The sequence below is a fragment of the Dunckerocampus dactyliophorus genome, chromosome 11 (assembly GCF_027744805.1).
Source record: "Dunckerocampus dactyliophorus isolate RoL2022-P2 chromosome 11, RoL_Ddac_1.1, whole genome shotgun sequence".
Lineage (NCBI taxonomy): Eukaryota > Metazoa > Chordata > Actinopteri > Syngnathiformes > Syngnathidae > Dunckerocampus > Dunckerocampus dactyliophorus.
The window spans coordinates 17682252-17698630 of NC_072829.1; the positions used below are offsets into that span (position 1 = coordinate 17682252).

General features: G+C 40.0%; 1 protein-coding gene across 8 annotated transcripts in view; it reads right to left on the minus strand.

Moving 5' to 3' along the window:
* Window positions 1-16379, minus strand: part of il1rapl2 (interleukin 1 receptor accessory protein-like 2) — a 384745-nt gene that overhangs the window by 314573 nt on the left and 53793 nt on the right. For all 8 annotated transcript variants that reach the window (XR_008572829.1, XR_008572827.1, XR_008572828.1 and 5 more), the window contains one exon: window positions 10036-10147. Coding sequence is in view for 4 of the 8 variants with exons in the window: in XM_054791464.1 (XP_054647439.1) it covers window positions 10036-10147 (112 nt within the window). In the remaining 4 variants the exon portion in view is untranslated. The remainder of the gene's footprint in view (window positions 1-10035; window positions 10148-16379) is intronic.

The following is a 16379-nucleotide window of genomic DNA, read 5'->3' on the forward strand; positions in this document are numbered from 1 at the left end:
GCCATTCCATTTAATTGTTAAATGATTGGGCTTTTATTTTAAATATGCTGCAAAAATAAAAGATGTGAAATAATAAGACTTGACGCCAACAAAATGTGATGGGGGGGAAAAGGGAGGGACACGTTTTTTTTTTGTTTTTTTTTACAGAACCTCAGAATCAGCTTTATTGGCCAAGTATATTAAACGCATAAGCAATTTGTTGCGGCCGCACGGTGGGCATTTCTGTGTAGAGTTTGTTTGTTCTCCCCGAGCGTGGTTTTTCTCCAGGGACTCTGGTTTCCTCCCACATTTCAAAAACATGCATGTTAGGTTAATTGGCGGCTCTAAATTGTCCATAGGTATGAATGTGAGTGTGAATGGTTGTTTGTCTATATGTGCCCTGCAATTGGCTGGCGACCAGTCCAGGGTGTACCCCGCCTCTCGCCCGAAGTCAGCTGGGATAGGCTCCAGCATACCCGTGGCCCTAGTGAGGAAAAATGGCATAGAAGATGGATGGATGGATGGAATTTGTTGCTGGGAGTTTGTGTAACTGTAGTACTACAGCAGAATACACTACATTATGTACATATACACAGTGTCACAGTGGTCTGAAAACATCCAGCACGCTTATTGTTGCTGAACTTCTCAGATTTTGGGTCAACATTTGCATAAGAATGATTGCTGTAATTACAGATCTGCCAATCTGCTAATTTGTTTCATGTAAAAACAAATAATTAATACATCAATAAAACAATTTTTTCTATATTGTGCCTTTTGCAATGTGGGCCAAGAGAAAACAAGCCAAATGCTGCAAATGGCCGCACTTAGGACATCACTGCTTTTAATGCAACAGAGCTTTTTGGTTAGTGTCATAAGAAAAGTTCATTATCTCATGTTTTTAAACCTTATTTAACAACAGAACATGAAGTTATTGTACTTGGGAAGGTTCAGGGTTTCCGCTACATGTCATGGGTCATGGCGGGGCAACACGGCTCAGTAAAAGCAGCCACACCTTGGATTTTTTTTTTTTTTTTAAGTGAAAAGCAAAGTTAAGTAATAGTGTATGGACGGACATATATGCAATATCAGAGGTGCCCATTACAGCGATCGCGAAGGTAGTGTTGGTCGCGTGTCACCTCCATCATTACCGTCACTGCGTAGATGTCATATGACATCGGTCAGCTGACATTAATCCTCTTTCTGATTTGCTCTTGCGCCGCAGTGGCAACATAAAAAAAAATGGAGAACAGATGTTGGCAGGCACACACAGATAATGCAACTTTCATCTTTGTTATTCCGATTACGGATGAACTAACTCAGCGGTAAGATGCCTAAATCTATAACAAAAGTTATCCGTTCACTTGTAGTGGCTACTTATTTAGAAAAGAAAGTCCGTTGTTTCATGGCTGCGCTTCGCGTCATGAACTCTCCTGTAAAAATGTGTTTTCTCCAAGTTCGCTTTGTGAAACTACTATTTCAAGAAAAATTGCAAAATGGGCCCATTGCTCAAAGCTTTTTAATATGTCGCCTTGTCTACGGCTGCATTGTCTTTTGCATAATCCTTTTTAATTTCTCATATACAGTATCTGTAATTTTGTATAGCAAATGCTAACTGGACGTAATACATGATGAACGCCACGTAGCTATTTTCACTCACATGCTACTCAGTTTGTGTTCACAACTATTGAGGAATTATGCGTAATTACCTTTATTGCCATTGTGCTCATTCAATTGTGAATTACTGAATGATATCAACTATTTTGATGACCTGTAAACTTTGAAACTGTGAATGTGAAATACTAATCATTAGTATTTAGTATAGTAGTTGCAAAGTTTACAGGTTTAATTGTATATATGCTATATGTTTTATAGTACGAGGTAGCTCTTTTTTAGTAGATCATTAGCAGATAATTTTGCTTGTGTGCACCCCTGATATACATGTACATAAATACTCATATTTATAAATAAAATTAATGCATATACTGTATATATATATATATAATATATTCTTTATGTTTAGAGTGGGAGGTAGATCAAAGTAGCCCACAGGCTGCCCACAGGCAGAAAAAGTGTGAGCACCCCTGTGATATATAGATCCATGTATAGCGTATTATTTACATATGGACCACAATTAATTTGAAATAACATATCTTTCAAATATCATAAACACATTTCACTACACTTTATTTTGAAAAACGTGCACCGGAATCACCTGTCTACCCTGTTGGCACTTCACAGATAAGGAGTGGAAGAAAAGGCTGAGAGAAAGGCATTCAAAGTCAATTGATGCTTTTGTTGTTCAAGCCTGTGAAAATGACCCTAATGTTGACATTATTACTGACGGTAAACTTAAATATAAAAAAATAAAAGTCCTGCCACAGCGACGCAGCAGCGGCACAACACAGCGGCGGCAGTCCACCTCCCATGCAGCTTTAAAAAAATCATCGGGAAAACCCTGCGGCTGGTTTCATTTTGTCCAGCATATAGATGCGTGCGTGTGCATGAGCAATGAAAAAAACATTAACGATAGTTCCTGAGCTACATGTAAACGAGTGCTGATTTTAAAGATAATGAACACGGTGCAGAACGAGTCATCAGGCATCCTGGAAATGACGAGACAAGACCGTATTTCGCCATATGACACACGCAACACGTAACTTTTTTCTGTGATGGAGTCAGTGAAACATGGCAGTTATTCTACTATGTAACGACTTGTTGATGTTGTAACATCGATGTTCTGAATTGTGATGCTTGCGAATATATGTCGATGTTATTGGTATACAAGGAGAGAGTGTTGTTGTGAGTACACGTCTTTCACTCACTCACAACATAACTGCTCAGCTCGCACAAACTGGGTATACTGTGTGGGAACTAAGATCTACTGTTGGCGTTACAAAATCTTTAAAAGGGCTTCAGTCTCTGTGTGAGTATCAGGACGCTACAGTACTCTGCAACACGCACATCAAATGGACAGTCGAGTGGTTAGCAAGTGGACGAGTGATTAACAACATCAAGAAAGAACACATTTTATTTAGCAGATCTGGATGAAAGTGCCAATTCAGAAATGCATTGTTTGCTGTTACAGTCCGCTTGTATTGAGGCCAAGTGATGCAGTGGCCCACCAGATCCAGCAGATGGTGCCGGAGGCTGCTGAGAAAAGCTCACTCTGGGTGGCAATTGACACCCATCAGGATTTATTTATTTATTTCATCACACTTTAGGCTTGTTAAACCTTGGTAGTAGGTGCCATTCTAGTGACGGGTTTCATTAATTTCCCACTCTTGTCCTTGCTGTGATAAAGATAAGAGTGTTATCTTATCACTACTCACCATCTCAGATAATCTATTGCTTTTGTCTGGAGTGATGCAGCTGTTAAGGTGTGGCCTTGACCAGGATAACCAAGGGATTTGATGGGAAAGGTAAAGAGATGGTGGCAGTATTTTGATGTTTGATGCAACAAAATGATTAAAACTGACAATGAAGACTGATATTTCCGTAAAGTGTGCTTTGTGATGTCAGGTATTGCCTTTTTTTCAGAAATGAATTAATAAATGATCGCTGTTTCTTGGTATACTATTGTCTATTTTTAGTAAAAAAATATTGAAATACAAGTGATATGTAGTATTCTGGTGACTAGTAGGCAGTAATGGCACAAAACATGGAGCCATTACCTTACATTACATTACCTTAACACTGCATGAAATCAGCCATGGCATGTCCGACATGATGGAGTGAAATGAAGTTTTCCTCCCATTCCGTGTGGAAGTGGTAAGTTTTTGGCTTTCGAAGAATTTGAGACTAACTGGTTAGCTCGTTAGCTTGCTAATTTGCTAGCTAGCAGCTGTTTTGAGTCATTGCAGCACAAGAGATGAGCAGTGTGTTGTAAACGAAGAATAATAGAAGTGTAAAGGCAACTACAGTATATAGGTGCTATTTCATGTCTACAAGACTCTAATAATGTTAAAAACCATATTTAGAAAGACATAAACAGGTTTTCTGTGCTCCACAGACTTCACAGACTCCATTTAACAACACTGAATCCTATATCGCTAAAATGAATTTATCGCAGTCGAGACTGGAACCAGTTAACCGCTATAAACGAGGGACAACTGTATACAGTGTTCCCTCTTTAAATGCCTTTCTCTCAGCCTTTTCTTCCGCTCCTTATCTGTCAACTGTATACAGTGTTCCCTCGTTTATCACGGGCGAAAGGTTCCCAAAATAGTCCGCAACAACTGAAATCTGCGAAGTAGCCAACTATATATTTTTTTTACAATTATATGTTTCAAGGCTGTAAACCCCCTCACCATACACTTTAGACACTTTCTCGCATTTGTCTGTTGTTTAAACACTCTCAGAAGTTCTAATTCTGTTTGAATTTTAATGGTCAACCTCCCAGGTTGGACACAAGAAATGAAGTGACTCACGTATATTCACTCCTCTGACCGTGCCTCGTCGTCCTGTCGCCGTTTGGCTGTAGCATTGTTGTATCCTTCTTAAAACACATTGCTCCTGTCGTCGTATTTTCCTCACACGGTTAGCTTCTTCTGTTTCTTCCATTGTTTACAGTATTGGCAGTTAGGAAGCAGCTCACACGGTTAGCTAGTTTGGTAGCTATGACTACAATTACGGCACAAAAGAGATTGATTGACAATGGTCTACAGCCAATCAGGATGCAGAAGACAATGGGCGGTGCAGACAGAAGAGAGAGAACAGAGAGACAGTGCCGCCTGTGCTAAAGCAGAGAACTACAGCAGTCAACTTACCGAAATGCAAGTCTTCGTGTATACAAATAAATACATTTACAAAAAGGAAGACAATCAACTAAATGCAAGAGTTTCCCAAAAAGTAAGATATTAGAATTTAGAACTGTTCATGTTTGTGTCTCTTGGAATTACAGGTAAGCTGATGGTATAGCATATTAGTGACTAATAGGTAATGCAATTACACTACCAAGCAGTGTATTGATTTACTATAATGAATTCAAAATTTATATGTTTTTTTTTTCTGACAATGAAAATATTCATCAAGAGACACTAGGATGCTTCTCTACTTTGTTTTGACATGTCTCTATTGGTTGTTTTGAGAAATATGTATAAAAAAATAACCATCCAAACAATCCAGCAGGCCAATTAAATATTTCCACAGCCTCGCTCATAGATGTTTGGTTTGAGTTGGTCTAATTTTATTTGAACATGCATGCAAGTTGGAATGGAATACATCTCATGAATAATTTCACAGTTCCACATGTCCAAAAGGAGTAGGAAGAAGCAAAGCTTATTTAATTCTACCCCCCATCCGTTCCACATCTTGTGCAGTACTTATTATTCACTTCCTGCATTCCATGTCATATTATTCCATATAATAATCAGTGTAATAATAAATACATAATAAAAACAAGCATGACAGGACAATAAATATAATAATCAAGACTCTTCTGCCTTGTGTTTAACAAACATCAACTGCTTGTATTGTTTTTAGTGTGTTTTAAGTTTAATTTTCTTCCAAGATCATATTTCTCCTCTCTTATAGAGAAATACTGAATGACGTTTCTGGGTAACAAGTTATTGTTAACTTTATGCATTATTTTAGCTGTTTGAAAATGTACTAAATCAGCAAATTTTAATATCTGTGATTTTAAAAATAAAGGGTTTGTATGTTCTCTATACGCATTATGAATTATCCTCACCGATCTTTTTCGGAGTACAGTGAGTGAGTGAAGATTGCTTTTATAATTATTGCCCCATATCTCCACACAATAAGTCAGATATGGTAACACCAAAGAACAGTAAAGAGTGTGGAGTGATTTTTGATCAAGAACAAATTTTGCTTTATTCAAAAGTAAAGTATTTCTCGCCACCTTTTGTTGTGTATATATTTGATATGAGATTTCCAACTCATTTTTTTGTCTAGAATTTTTTTTCACTCTTTCAATATCCACTCTGTATTTGTATTTGATCGTATGTATCCTTTCTTCTATTTCCGAATAGCATTATTTTAGTTTTACTTAAGTTCAAGCATAATCTGTTTTATCAAACCATGTCTTTAATATGACCATTTCATCATTGACCTTTTTAATGAGTTCTTGTGTGCTTTCCCCAGAACAAAAGGCAGTGGTATCATCTGCAAATAATACCAACTTTAAGTCCTTTGTCACTTTACAAATCGTTGACATACAAATTGAACAGTTTTGGTCCCAATGTTGACCCTTGGGGTACTCCACACGTTAAACTTGCAGATGTGTATTCTCCTAGCTTTACAAATTGCTTCCTGTTTGCCAGGTAGCTTTCAACCCAATTCAAAACGAATCCTCTGATTCCGTACCTTTCAAATTTTGTTGTTCAAATATTGCGATTAATTGTATCGAAGGCTTTTGTAAGATCCACGAATGCTGCAACTGAACACTTTGTGTGATCCATAGCATTAGTAAATTCCTGTTGATGACTAAGGGACTGCTAAATAGATGAGAAGCTAGCGTTTCAATCATTAATTAAACACATTGAACACGATGACTTGTTTCTGTTTATAAATGTATAGTATATATGGCACGTTCTCCAAACCTGCTGACTAAAAACCTGACAAGGGAATCACCATTTAAAATTGAGCTTCACTCAAAACTTGAGCTTCACTCAAAACAGTGTTCAGTCATCATTAAAAACCACGTAAAAAGATACCTGGACAATATCAGATTAATAAAAAATAGTGCCAAATAAAAACTTGCACTCACCAAAATATATATCATCTATATTCCCTCTGGTGTGTGTTCGAAGCAAAACAGAAGGTGTTCCAGGTAGTTCCCATGCTAATTAACAAGTGAGACGGCGGTGGACATGAAAAGTAACAATTGTTATTTCCAAAGTTCCTGTACTTGGTCAATATTAACATTGTAGAAAAAGCCACTCAACAAAATCATGATATTTGTGTCAGGTTTGTGTGTTACAATGACAACCATAGAATTTCTATTTCACCTACGTCTAACAATTTTAAAACATACGTAGAATAGAAGATCCTTGTAAAAGTTTGGATAATATTTCATATGCAGTCATGGAAAAAAAATGATTAGACCACCTTGTTTCTTCAGTTTATTGATCCATGCCAACTAAGGGTACATTTGTTTGGGTAAATATAATGATGATAACAAATATAGCCTATAACAGTTTAATTTAAGAGCTGATATCTAGCAACTTCCATAGTTTTCTTGATAATAACCAAAAGCATTGTCCAGAGAAAGGTACCTTTAGTTGTATCGGGCAATAAAATGAACACGAAACTGAAGAAACAAGTGTGGTCTAATATTTTTTTCCATGACTCTGTAGATACACTGGACACATACAGACAAGGTCCTCATAAGATGTATCTATTGTTGCATATTGAATCCTCTTCCAAATTCCAGGCCAGTTTTGCATATTAAAAGCTGCTTGTATGAATACTTGATGCTGGAGTGCGTTGTAATATCCGTACTTCATACTGCAGCGTGTGCTCCGACAGGCCATGAGAGATACACCATTAAGGCAGATGTACACACTTTTTATGCATTACTGACGTCTTGAAAAGCCTGTCAGCAAGCACTGACAGTGCTGAAGTGCCCCTGTGAGAGTACCTATGACAATACATACAGGAGTGCTTACAGACACATTATGTGTCATGTGCATCCTGTGTTTTAGTTAGAACAAACTTGAGCTTCGCTATGTATTTTGCTGTATTATCTCCTGAAAGCCTCACAACCCCCTCCACTCTGTACAGTCTCCTATTTCTTATCACCGTCTGTCCCCTTTTAGCTGCAGTGGGTGCTGCGTCAAGGCAAAGCAGAGAAACTGACACGAGGAAATTGTACTTCCTGTCCACGTGGTGTCCAGTTAAAGACGCACAAGCAGCGAGTGAGCGAGCGGAGATCTCTCATCCTATCTTTGGTAGAATGTAGCAGTCGCCCACATAAATGTCCGCTTGGCTCTGCTCTGATCACGTAATTGCTTTGTGCACACCTCACCCACACACACACAAACACATTCGCATTCAAAAAAACAGTGCACACAGTGAAGCTTGCTTAGGGAGCGCACACATGGCAGATCCACAGACCGAGCTCGAACACACACACACACACACACACACACATGTATGCACACAAAGTCATGAAGTGCAGGGCTCTCATGTGCAGGTATGCCTTCAAGCATGCATGCCAATAACAAACACTCACTCCCGCCATCTCACCACCTACACAGCAAACTCACTTTAGAGTGTGGCGTGTACAAAGGACCCACACAAGCACACATATCGGAAAAGGTGAAGGAAAAAAGTAGCTTCTCGTCTCTCGCTTTGCTCAAACACAGAACATGCTCAGAGTGACAACGAGGAGGTGGATAGGTTAAAGGTCAAACAGTGCACAGCCCCACGCAACATCTACAATTCTACAACTGAACATCCACACATTTGGTTTGTCACAATTATTAAAACACAAACATACGTACTGTAGTATGTACGTACTATAGTCAGGTAGGACTTGTAAATCTAAATAAAAATGGAACATGTGCTGCCTTTAAGTTAAAGTGGGGTGCTGGTGGTTTTGACGACACTTGTGCCTAATCCCAGATTCTTATATGCCTAAAGGGGGGCCAAAGGGGGCCAAAATGTGTATTGTAGTGCAGTGGTCCCCAACCCCCAACCCCAGGGCCGCGGCCCGGTACCGGGCCATGGTTCGTTTGGTACCGGGCCGCACAGAAAGAAAAAATAATTTCCATTTTTCATTTTTTTAATGTTTTATTTTGAAAAGTGGCCGGATTCTCTCTGTTACATCCGTCTCACTTGACGCATGTCCATTGTGCGTGTGCTAACTTTATCTCATGCCGCACAGATAGACTACTACTGTATTTTTACCATTTTTCTTTCACCTCATATTTGGTGTCAAATGCTGATACTATGTGGGAATGCATAAAGGTAAGTTTTGATGACTTATTGAGTGCTAATGTGCACATTTGTCTCAAGTTAATTCATGCTAGCACACTGCCTTTTAGCACACACGTCAAACAGCGATGTGATAATCTCTCTGGAAAAACTTGGCTGGGACTTGAACTGGTGGATGGTGGGTCGGCATTGATTTTGTGCTTTTAATTTGATGTTATTCATGTCTTAGTTTTACACAATACATCATAAATAAGATAAATTAGATCGCTATAATGTACGAACCCCCCGGAACCCTTGTGGGAACACAAGCCGGTCCGTGGGTCAAAAGGGGTTGGCGACCACTGTTGTAGTGTGCTGAACCTGTCAGGAGATGAATGAGCTATCATTAAGCATAGTCATTTGTGAATAACTGTGACTAACTTATGCCTGTTGCAATTTCAATATACTACCTCAAGGTATCCAGTAATAAAATAACACAGTTGCTCTGTTGGTACCATTGATAATTGCCTACGCCATTAAACCTGCAAATTAAAATATCCAATACAATGCAAGTAAATTATGTTTACGAAAATGTCCTCGCATTTGATTTTGAAAGAATTATTAAAATAATACAACAGCCAATTTCGAGCCGTGCTCATCAACAAGATACAAAAAATAAAAACTATATAATACCATTAGCAGATCTGTCATTAACTTGTTGATAAACAAATGACCCCAACATTAGCATCACTGACAGCAGCAGTGATGCATGTAGAGAAAGGTGGAGGTTGAAGAAAGCTTTAAGCTTTGATAGAAGCGGAATGTGGAATATGTATGAGAGAGCGAAAAGAGTGGAAATTGCTGAAAAAGATTTTTTTTAAATGGCTGACTCAAACAGACGGCTATAGCCCTTGTTTCACGTTAAGAGACATCTGAAAGCATACGAGGGCTGCTGGGAAAAAGAAAAGGCGCTTTTGACAGCAACAGTGAGAATCCAGTGAGTGACTAGCAGCAGAATGAAAAAGAGAGACTGATGGGTGTTCGCAATGACAGAATTGAAAGTGAAACAAAACACAAACAAAACGCCCGAGAGCATTCAAAGACAGAAAAGCCCATTTTTAAGCCAAAGGATATTAAACAACATCTGACTTCAAGGACCAACAGAAGCATTCATCCTACCAGAGTTCCTCTTGGAGATGTACTTGACGTCATCACTGGCTCCTGAGGCAAGGAAGGCAAGGATGAGGAGGAGAAAGAGTGAAGTCTTCATTGCTCTTCTCTCCACTGGCACCTTAAAACCAAACAGAAATGTTGTGACACATACCACGTCAAGCATTATTGAGGCACTTCATTGGTCTTAAACCACAAAGCAGAAAGTAACACTTAAAAGCAAGTAAGTTTGCATGTGTTTAGGGTTGTCCCTTTCACCATGCCCTCTGATGCTACTTTATCAGTTAGGGTGACCAAGCGTCCTGTTTTACCAGGACCTGTCCTATTTTCACACCCTGGCCTGGCCATCCTGTTTTTTTCTTCTTTTAAAAAGTAATGAAAATAACCAGTTTTTTATTAACGAGGGAAAGGCTTTTTGAGACGTCATCTGTACTTCTGTGTAGAAGGTGTCGGACGTTTCGCTCCTCATCCAAAGAGCTTCGTCAGCGAACTAACAAGTGCTGGTAGCCTAGGCCTTAAATACAGTAAGAGTGGGCGGAATTGGTGTGCCAACGCCCTCCTCCTATTGGTTCCTTACACTAAGACTGGGAGGAGTTGTGGTCTAATCCTCTCCTGCCATTAGCACCTCCGATCAAAGGGAAGTGTAGCTCCCTGTATTTGGGTATGAACGACTCTGATACTGGCTCGTTAGCATCTATTGTTCTGGCTCGGCCCTGGCTTCACCTCATTTGCAAGACTAAGAGCTGTGGGTTTTGGTCTCAGTAACCTGCTGAACACAGGGTCCAAATTAAACCTCAAACCACCATTCCGATTCAATGATGGGTTCTGTTGTTTGACAAAAATAGCTTCCTTTACTCCTTCTGGCTCGGCCCTGGCTCCATCTCATTTGCATGTGGAGCCGGAGCTCTTCGGATGAGGAGAAAAACGTCCAACACCTTCTTCACAGAAGTACAGATGACGTCTCAAGAAGCCTTTCCCTCGTTGGACAACTCCTGTACGACTGAGAGCCTACACAGACGCAGTTTTTTAATAGTTTGGTTAGTGGGCAATTAAATTGAAAGGCATTACCGCAATCTGCTGCATGTGACGTAATACCCGAGAAGCTGCCGTGTGGCCAGCATTTTGAATTAGTGTTGCCAAAAAGCCGATAAAAGCCAAAGAAACAGCAAAATATATGCACAAGTTTTAATCCTCTGATGCTTGCCGAGTTGAAGTATCTTACATTAGGGATGTCATTCACAACAGGGGGTTCAAATTCCCAAGTTCTTTTAACTTTAGAACCCGAAAATATTGGTTACACTCTAAAACGGAACAAGCATTTCACGTCAGGTTCCAGTGTCGTTCTGTTTTTAGCATCATTTTTGTGCCGGTTTTTGAATGTTGTTCCTTTTGGAATTTGGCTTTGGTTATAGGTAGTATTTTGTAGTATACCAATTTGCTATCCACACAGTGGAGGCATACTTTCAATATGTTGAACTTATAAGGCAATGTCGAGTATCATTTGAGTATCTCATTGCCAGGCAAAGTGTCCTGCTTTTTGGGAGTCAAATTTTGGTCACCCTAATACCAGAGAGTTTGCACTTTTACATCATTTTCGAATTAGTTGCAACTTTTCTTAACTTCATTTAAATACACCCAGCTATGAAATTGTCTTTGCTCGGGGTAGTTTGCCTTGTAGCACAGAACATTCTATCAGGATTCAAAATTTTCATTATTTTTCAGCCACTTATGCTCTTTAATCATGAGTGAGCTGAGCCTATCCCAGCTGACTTTGGGTGAGTGGGGGGGCTAAACCCTGGACTGATCACCAGTCAACCACACTTGTATTCCCTGCGACAGACAATTTAGAGTTTCCAATGAAGCTATCATGCTTGTTTTGAGACTGTAAGAGGACACCACAGTCCACGAGGACATCTAAACTCCACACAGAAAAGCAGATGTAGCAATAGTTTTAAAACAAGGTGATATTTAAAAAAAAATAAATAAATAAACATTATGAACAGTAATGCTACGTGCTGCTAAAGCTGAAGTACAAAAACATGCGGTGCTTCCTCTCCACAGTAATACAGAGACAAACTCTCTTCAACGTTGTGTTTTGATTGTCAAACTGTGCCACGTTTTTGTGTGTGTATCAAACTGTTGTTAGATGCCACAAGTGAAAAAAACGAGATAAAATCATTGAATATGTTTTAGATGGAAAAACTGGGCTAACAAAATAGTACAGTATTGATCTGAGACGGTTTGCAGTAGTAGTACTGCAAGTCGCTATTCCGAAACAAAATTAGATTTGACATAAAAGACATACACACACATGCACACAAGACTTTGAGTGAACTGCATGAAATCATATTGATTTTCTCCTGGTTGTACACGCGCACACACAGTGTAAACCAGAAAAGTGAAAAATCGAAAAAGATAAGAGATGCCAGCACTCATTCTGCTGTATTTTCCAAAACTATGACAATGAAGGGGACATATACTTCAGCTTGAGCGGTGAAATCATATCAGATCCCCAGAGCAGTGCAGTACATAATGACAGGACATGGGGTGTTTTTGATGTGTGGGGAAAAGTTGTTTACCATCAAATATTGGCTGACGATCAAACAGCAGAAGAATATGGTTGGGTTGTGTGTTGTTGCCACAGCTAAGATATGACTCATATCTGATGGCTATGGAAACATCATGCATGCCTGTCATCAGCTGAAGTGGAAAGGAGAGTATTGTTATGTTTCACTATTTCATGTAGTGTTACCCTAGGATGCGAGGACATGGTGGTGGGTGTAACCAATAAAGTTAAAACTGCAAAGTAGAAATTTAATAAAGAGCTAGGAGGGACTGCTAAGGCTAAACACAAAAATCACCATGGGGGGTGTAAACAGAAACACACACAAAAGGAGAAAAACTGCTAATGGAGATGCAAACGGGGTGCATTGAACACATGGGTACAAGAGTCCAAGGAGAAACCAAGCAAAGACCGTAAGATGAATTCCCAGCCTAACTAAATAGAACTCAAACTACAAACCACAAGCAGGTGCGCTCCGAGCTCCCTCGAAAAACGTAAAGGTCATACATACGGTATCAAACCGGAAACAGAAAACAAAATAGAGAAAAACAGACAACAAGCAATCTCAAAAGTTCAAACTCTCATGTGGAATGGGACAAATATCTTTTAAAATTTTAGTTCATTGTTGTGACGAAGCTGTCTCACCTCCTGGACTGGTCACCAAACAACCCCCAAACACAAATACATAATCTCTGGGCATTTCACCTAACGCGTGTGGTATGGTATGGTATCATTTAATTTCTTTTGGACATGTGTAACCCGCCCTGTTTCGCACCGCCCGCACCGGGGCTCGAACACAGGATCTTCGCAATGGGAGGCGAGAGCGCTGACCGCACGGCCAAAAGCCCGGACTGCCGTGCTTTCTTGCCTATCTCAGCGTTGCATTTTGTCAAATTCTCATTGATGCAGACATTTGTACCTTTCAGCTTCTTTCGCTGTTTCAGCAGTATATTTTTTTCCTGTTGATGACTTTATGACGATGACGGGCATGGCTTTGTTGGCATTGTTTCTGCCATACAGTGGAAGGCATGTATCAGTGTTGTCAATATGTACTGTACATCTATCTCCTTTTAATAGCATCTGCTTCTCCTATGTTCTCGACTGCCCTGGCATTTGACCAGAGTGTAATTCTGAGCCCCGTCACAGTCACATCATTCATTCGTGCATTCTGAGCCACCTCATCAATTTTATTCTTCATTTGCTCAATGCTTTTTTTTCCTTTGCTTCTTTTATCTTCCTTGAGAGCAGCGCGCAAGGCAGTGTTATCATTCTGTAGTACCTCAATGTCATCGCACAGTGCTCTATTTTCCTCCCTAAGGTTCTTGACCTTATCATGGATCTCAGAAAAGCTCCTCTTGAAGCTGCTATTCTGTGGTTGAACATTTCCAATCCGTGATTGTACATTCCCCATCTGTGTTTACAGGCTTCTTAGATCTTGCCTTATTTGTGCTGCAGTTTCCTGCAGGTGCTCTGTCATTAGGCTCTTCAAGACGGCATATGATACAAAATCCTTTTGGATTGGATTGTACTTTATTTATACCACAACGGGGAAATTTAAATGTTACAGCAGCAGAAAGATACAATAAGCACAAAATACCCAATACCTATACGGAAAAGATAAGCAATCTAGGATGACACATCTACTATAAACATATTAACAATATACAATAAACCTATAACAAAAAACCTAGCCAAGTGAGTAAAGTATGAGATTACTAAGTACGTAAGAAACTACAGTAAATTTAGGCAGTACAGTGATGTTGTTAATGAATAAATAATATTGCACATACAGTATATACACATTATTTACATGAAAAGTGAAGAAAAATATATTGCACATTATACAAAAACTGTTTTGGAAGTAGATATTACTTTTAAATAGTGCAAATGGATAAATAGATGAGTAATGCAAGTGGAGAAACAGAGAACACGTTCAGGTTGTACAGTCTGATGGCTGATGAAGGACCTGCGGTAGCGCTCCTCTTACACTGTGGGTATAACAGTCTGCTACTGAAGGAGCTGCTCAGAGACCCCACAGTGTCATGGTGTTATCCATGATGAATGTTAGCTTGGCTAACATCCTCCTCTCACCCAACTCCTCTTTGGAGTCCAGTGGACAGTCCAGGACAAAGCTTGCTCTCCTAATCACCTTGTTGAGTCTCTTCCTGTCCCTCTCTGTGCTGCCTCCTTCCCAGCAGACCACAGAAGAAGATAGCCGAAGCTACCAAACAGTCATAGAAAGTCCCGAGGAGAGCCCTGCACACTTCAAAACACCTCACTCTCCTCAGCAGGTGGAGGCGACTCTGGCCCTTCTGGTACATGGCGTCGTCAGTCCAGTCCAGTTTATTGTTCAGCTGAACACCCAGGAATTTTGTAGTTCGCCACTACCTCATGCCAAGCCCTGGATGTTCACCGGAGTGAAGTGTGGTATCTTCCTCCGGAAGTCGATCACCATCTCCTTTGTCTTGCTGGGGTTCAGCTGGAGCTGACTGAGTTCACACCAGCTGCCAAAGTCCTTGATGACCTCCCTGTATTCCAGTTTATTCCCCTCAGATACACATCCAACAACGGCTGTGTCATCGAAGAACATCTGGATGTGGAAGTGTGTGGTGTTGTGTGTGTGTGAAGTCTGACGTGTACATGGTGAAAAGGAGCTCAACGACATATATGGCACTGGACATGAATTTCCGGGGAAAGTATTATTTAGCTATTTGTGTGGCACTGTTGCTAGGCAACCACTTTGAACTTCAGCAGTTAGCCGGTTAACTCGACTTGCTAGCGGCGCTTGTAACTCGTTTAGTTCAAAGAATGTCTTTGGAATATGGGAGGAAGCTGGCAAACATTCACACAAGTACGCGGAGAGCAAGCAAGCTCGACATAGAAAGGTCCTGTTTATAAGCCCGACACTCCTGGCTATGAGGCAGATGAGTCACCCACTCAACTTTAGTGCTTGAATATAGTAGTTGACCAGCCTGGACACTTAATGTGTTGTTAGCGCTAAGATTAGAGTTTGGAATTTTGTAGTTTTTTTTTGTACATTTCTTCATTGACTTGGCTTAATTATCCATCACGTTGTCACTTCCATTTCATTCAACATCAATTTACCGAGATACTGTAAACATAGGCACGACTACACTCATGTGAATGAATGTGTGAATCACTAACATGGAATATTAAGGCTCGTGTCCTCTCTGGGGACATTATATACACAAATAAGAACCAGTAGGTCACAAGGCATTTTTTATAGCTTTAGATGCAATAGCCAATATTTAATTTTCCACTATGATCTACCATTGAGTAGAACTTTACTTACTGTACTATCATACATCATCACAGAGCATCACTGACTGAAATACACCAATTAGTTCTTGCTGAAGCCATAGCACACACACAACACATGAACAGACAATTGGGCTTACACTGGAGTAAATAAGGAGGCAATAACAATTATAATTGCAAAGCATGATTTTGTGTATGGACTATATGATGAGCAAGTTCTCATGACAACAGTTGTCAACAGAGCTACACTATAAGTACTGCCTGTGAATATTCACCTTCATCCAGGTCATTGTATTCTCAGTACATCGAGTCGATCAAAACAGGACTATTCAGGTTGCTCTAGGACACGTTTTGCTTCTCATCCAAGCAGGCGTCATCAGTTCATACTCAAAGACTAGCTTTAGTCTGAGGGGATGGTGCAGGTTACAAAGTATCTATCCTCTATGGCACATGTGTCAAACTCAGGAACGTGGGCCAAATCCGTCCTACGCTGCAATTTCATCTAGCCCGC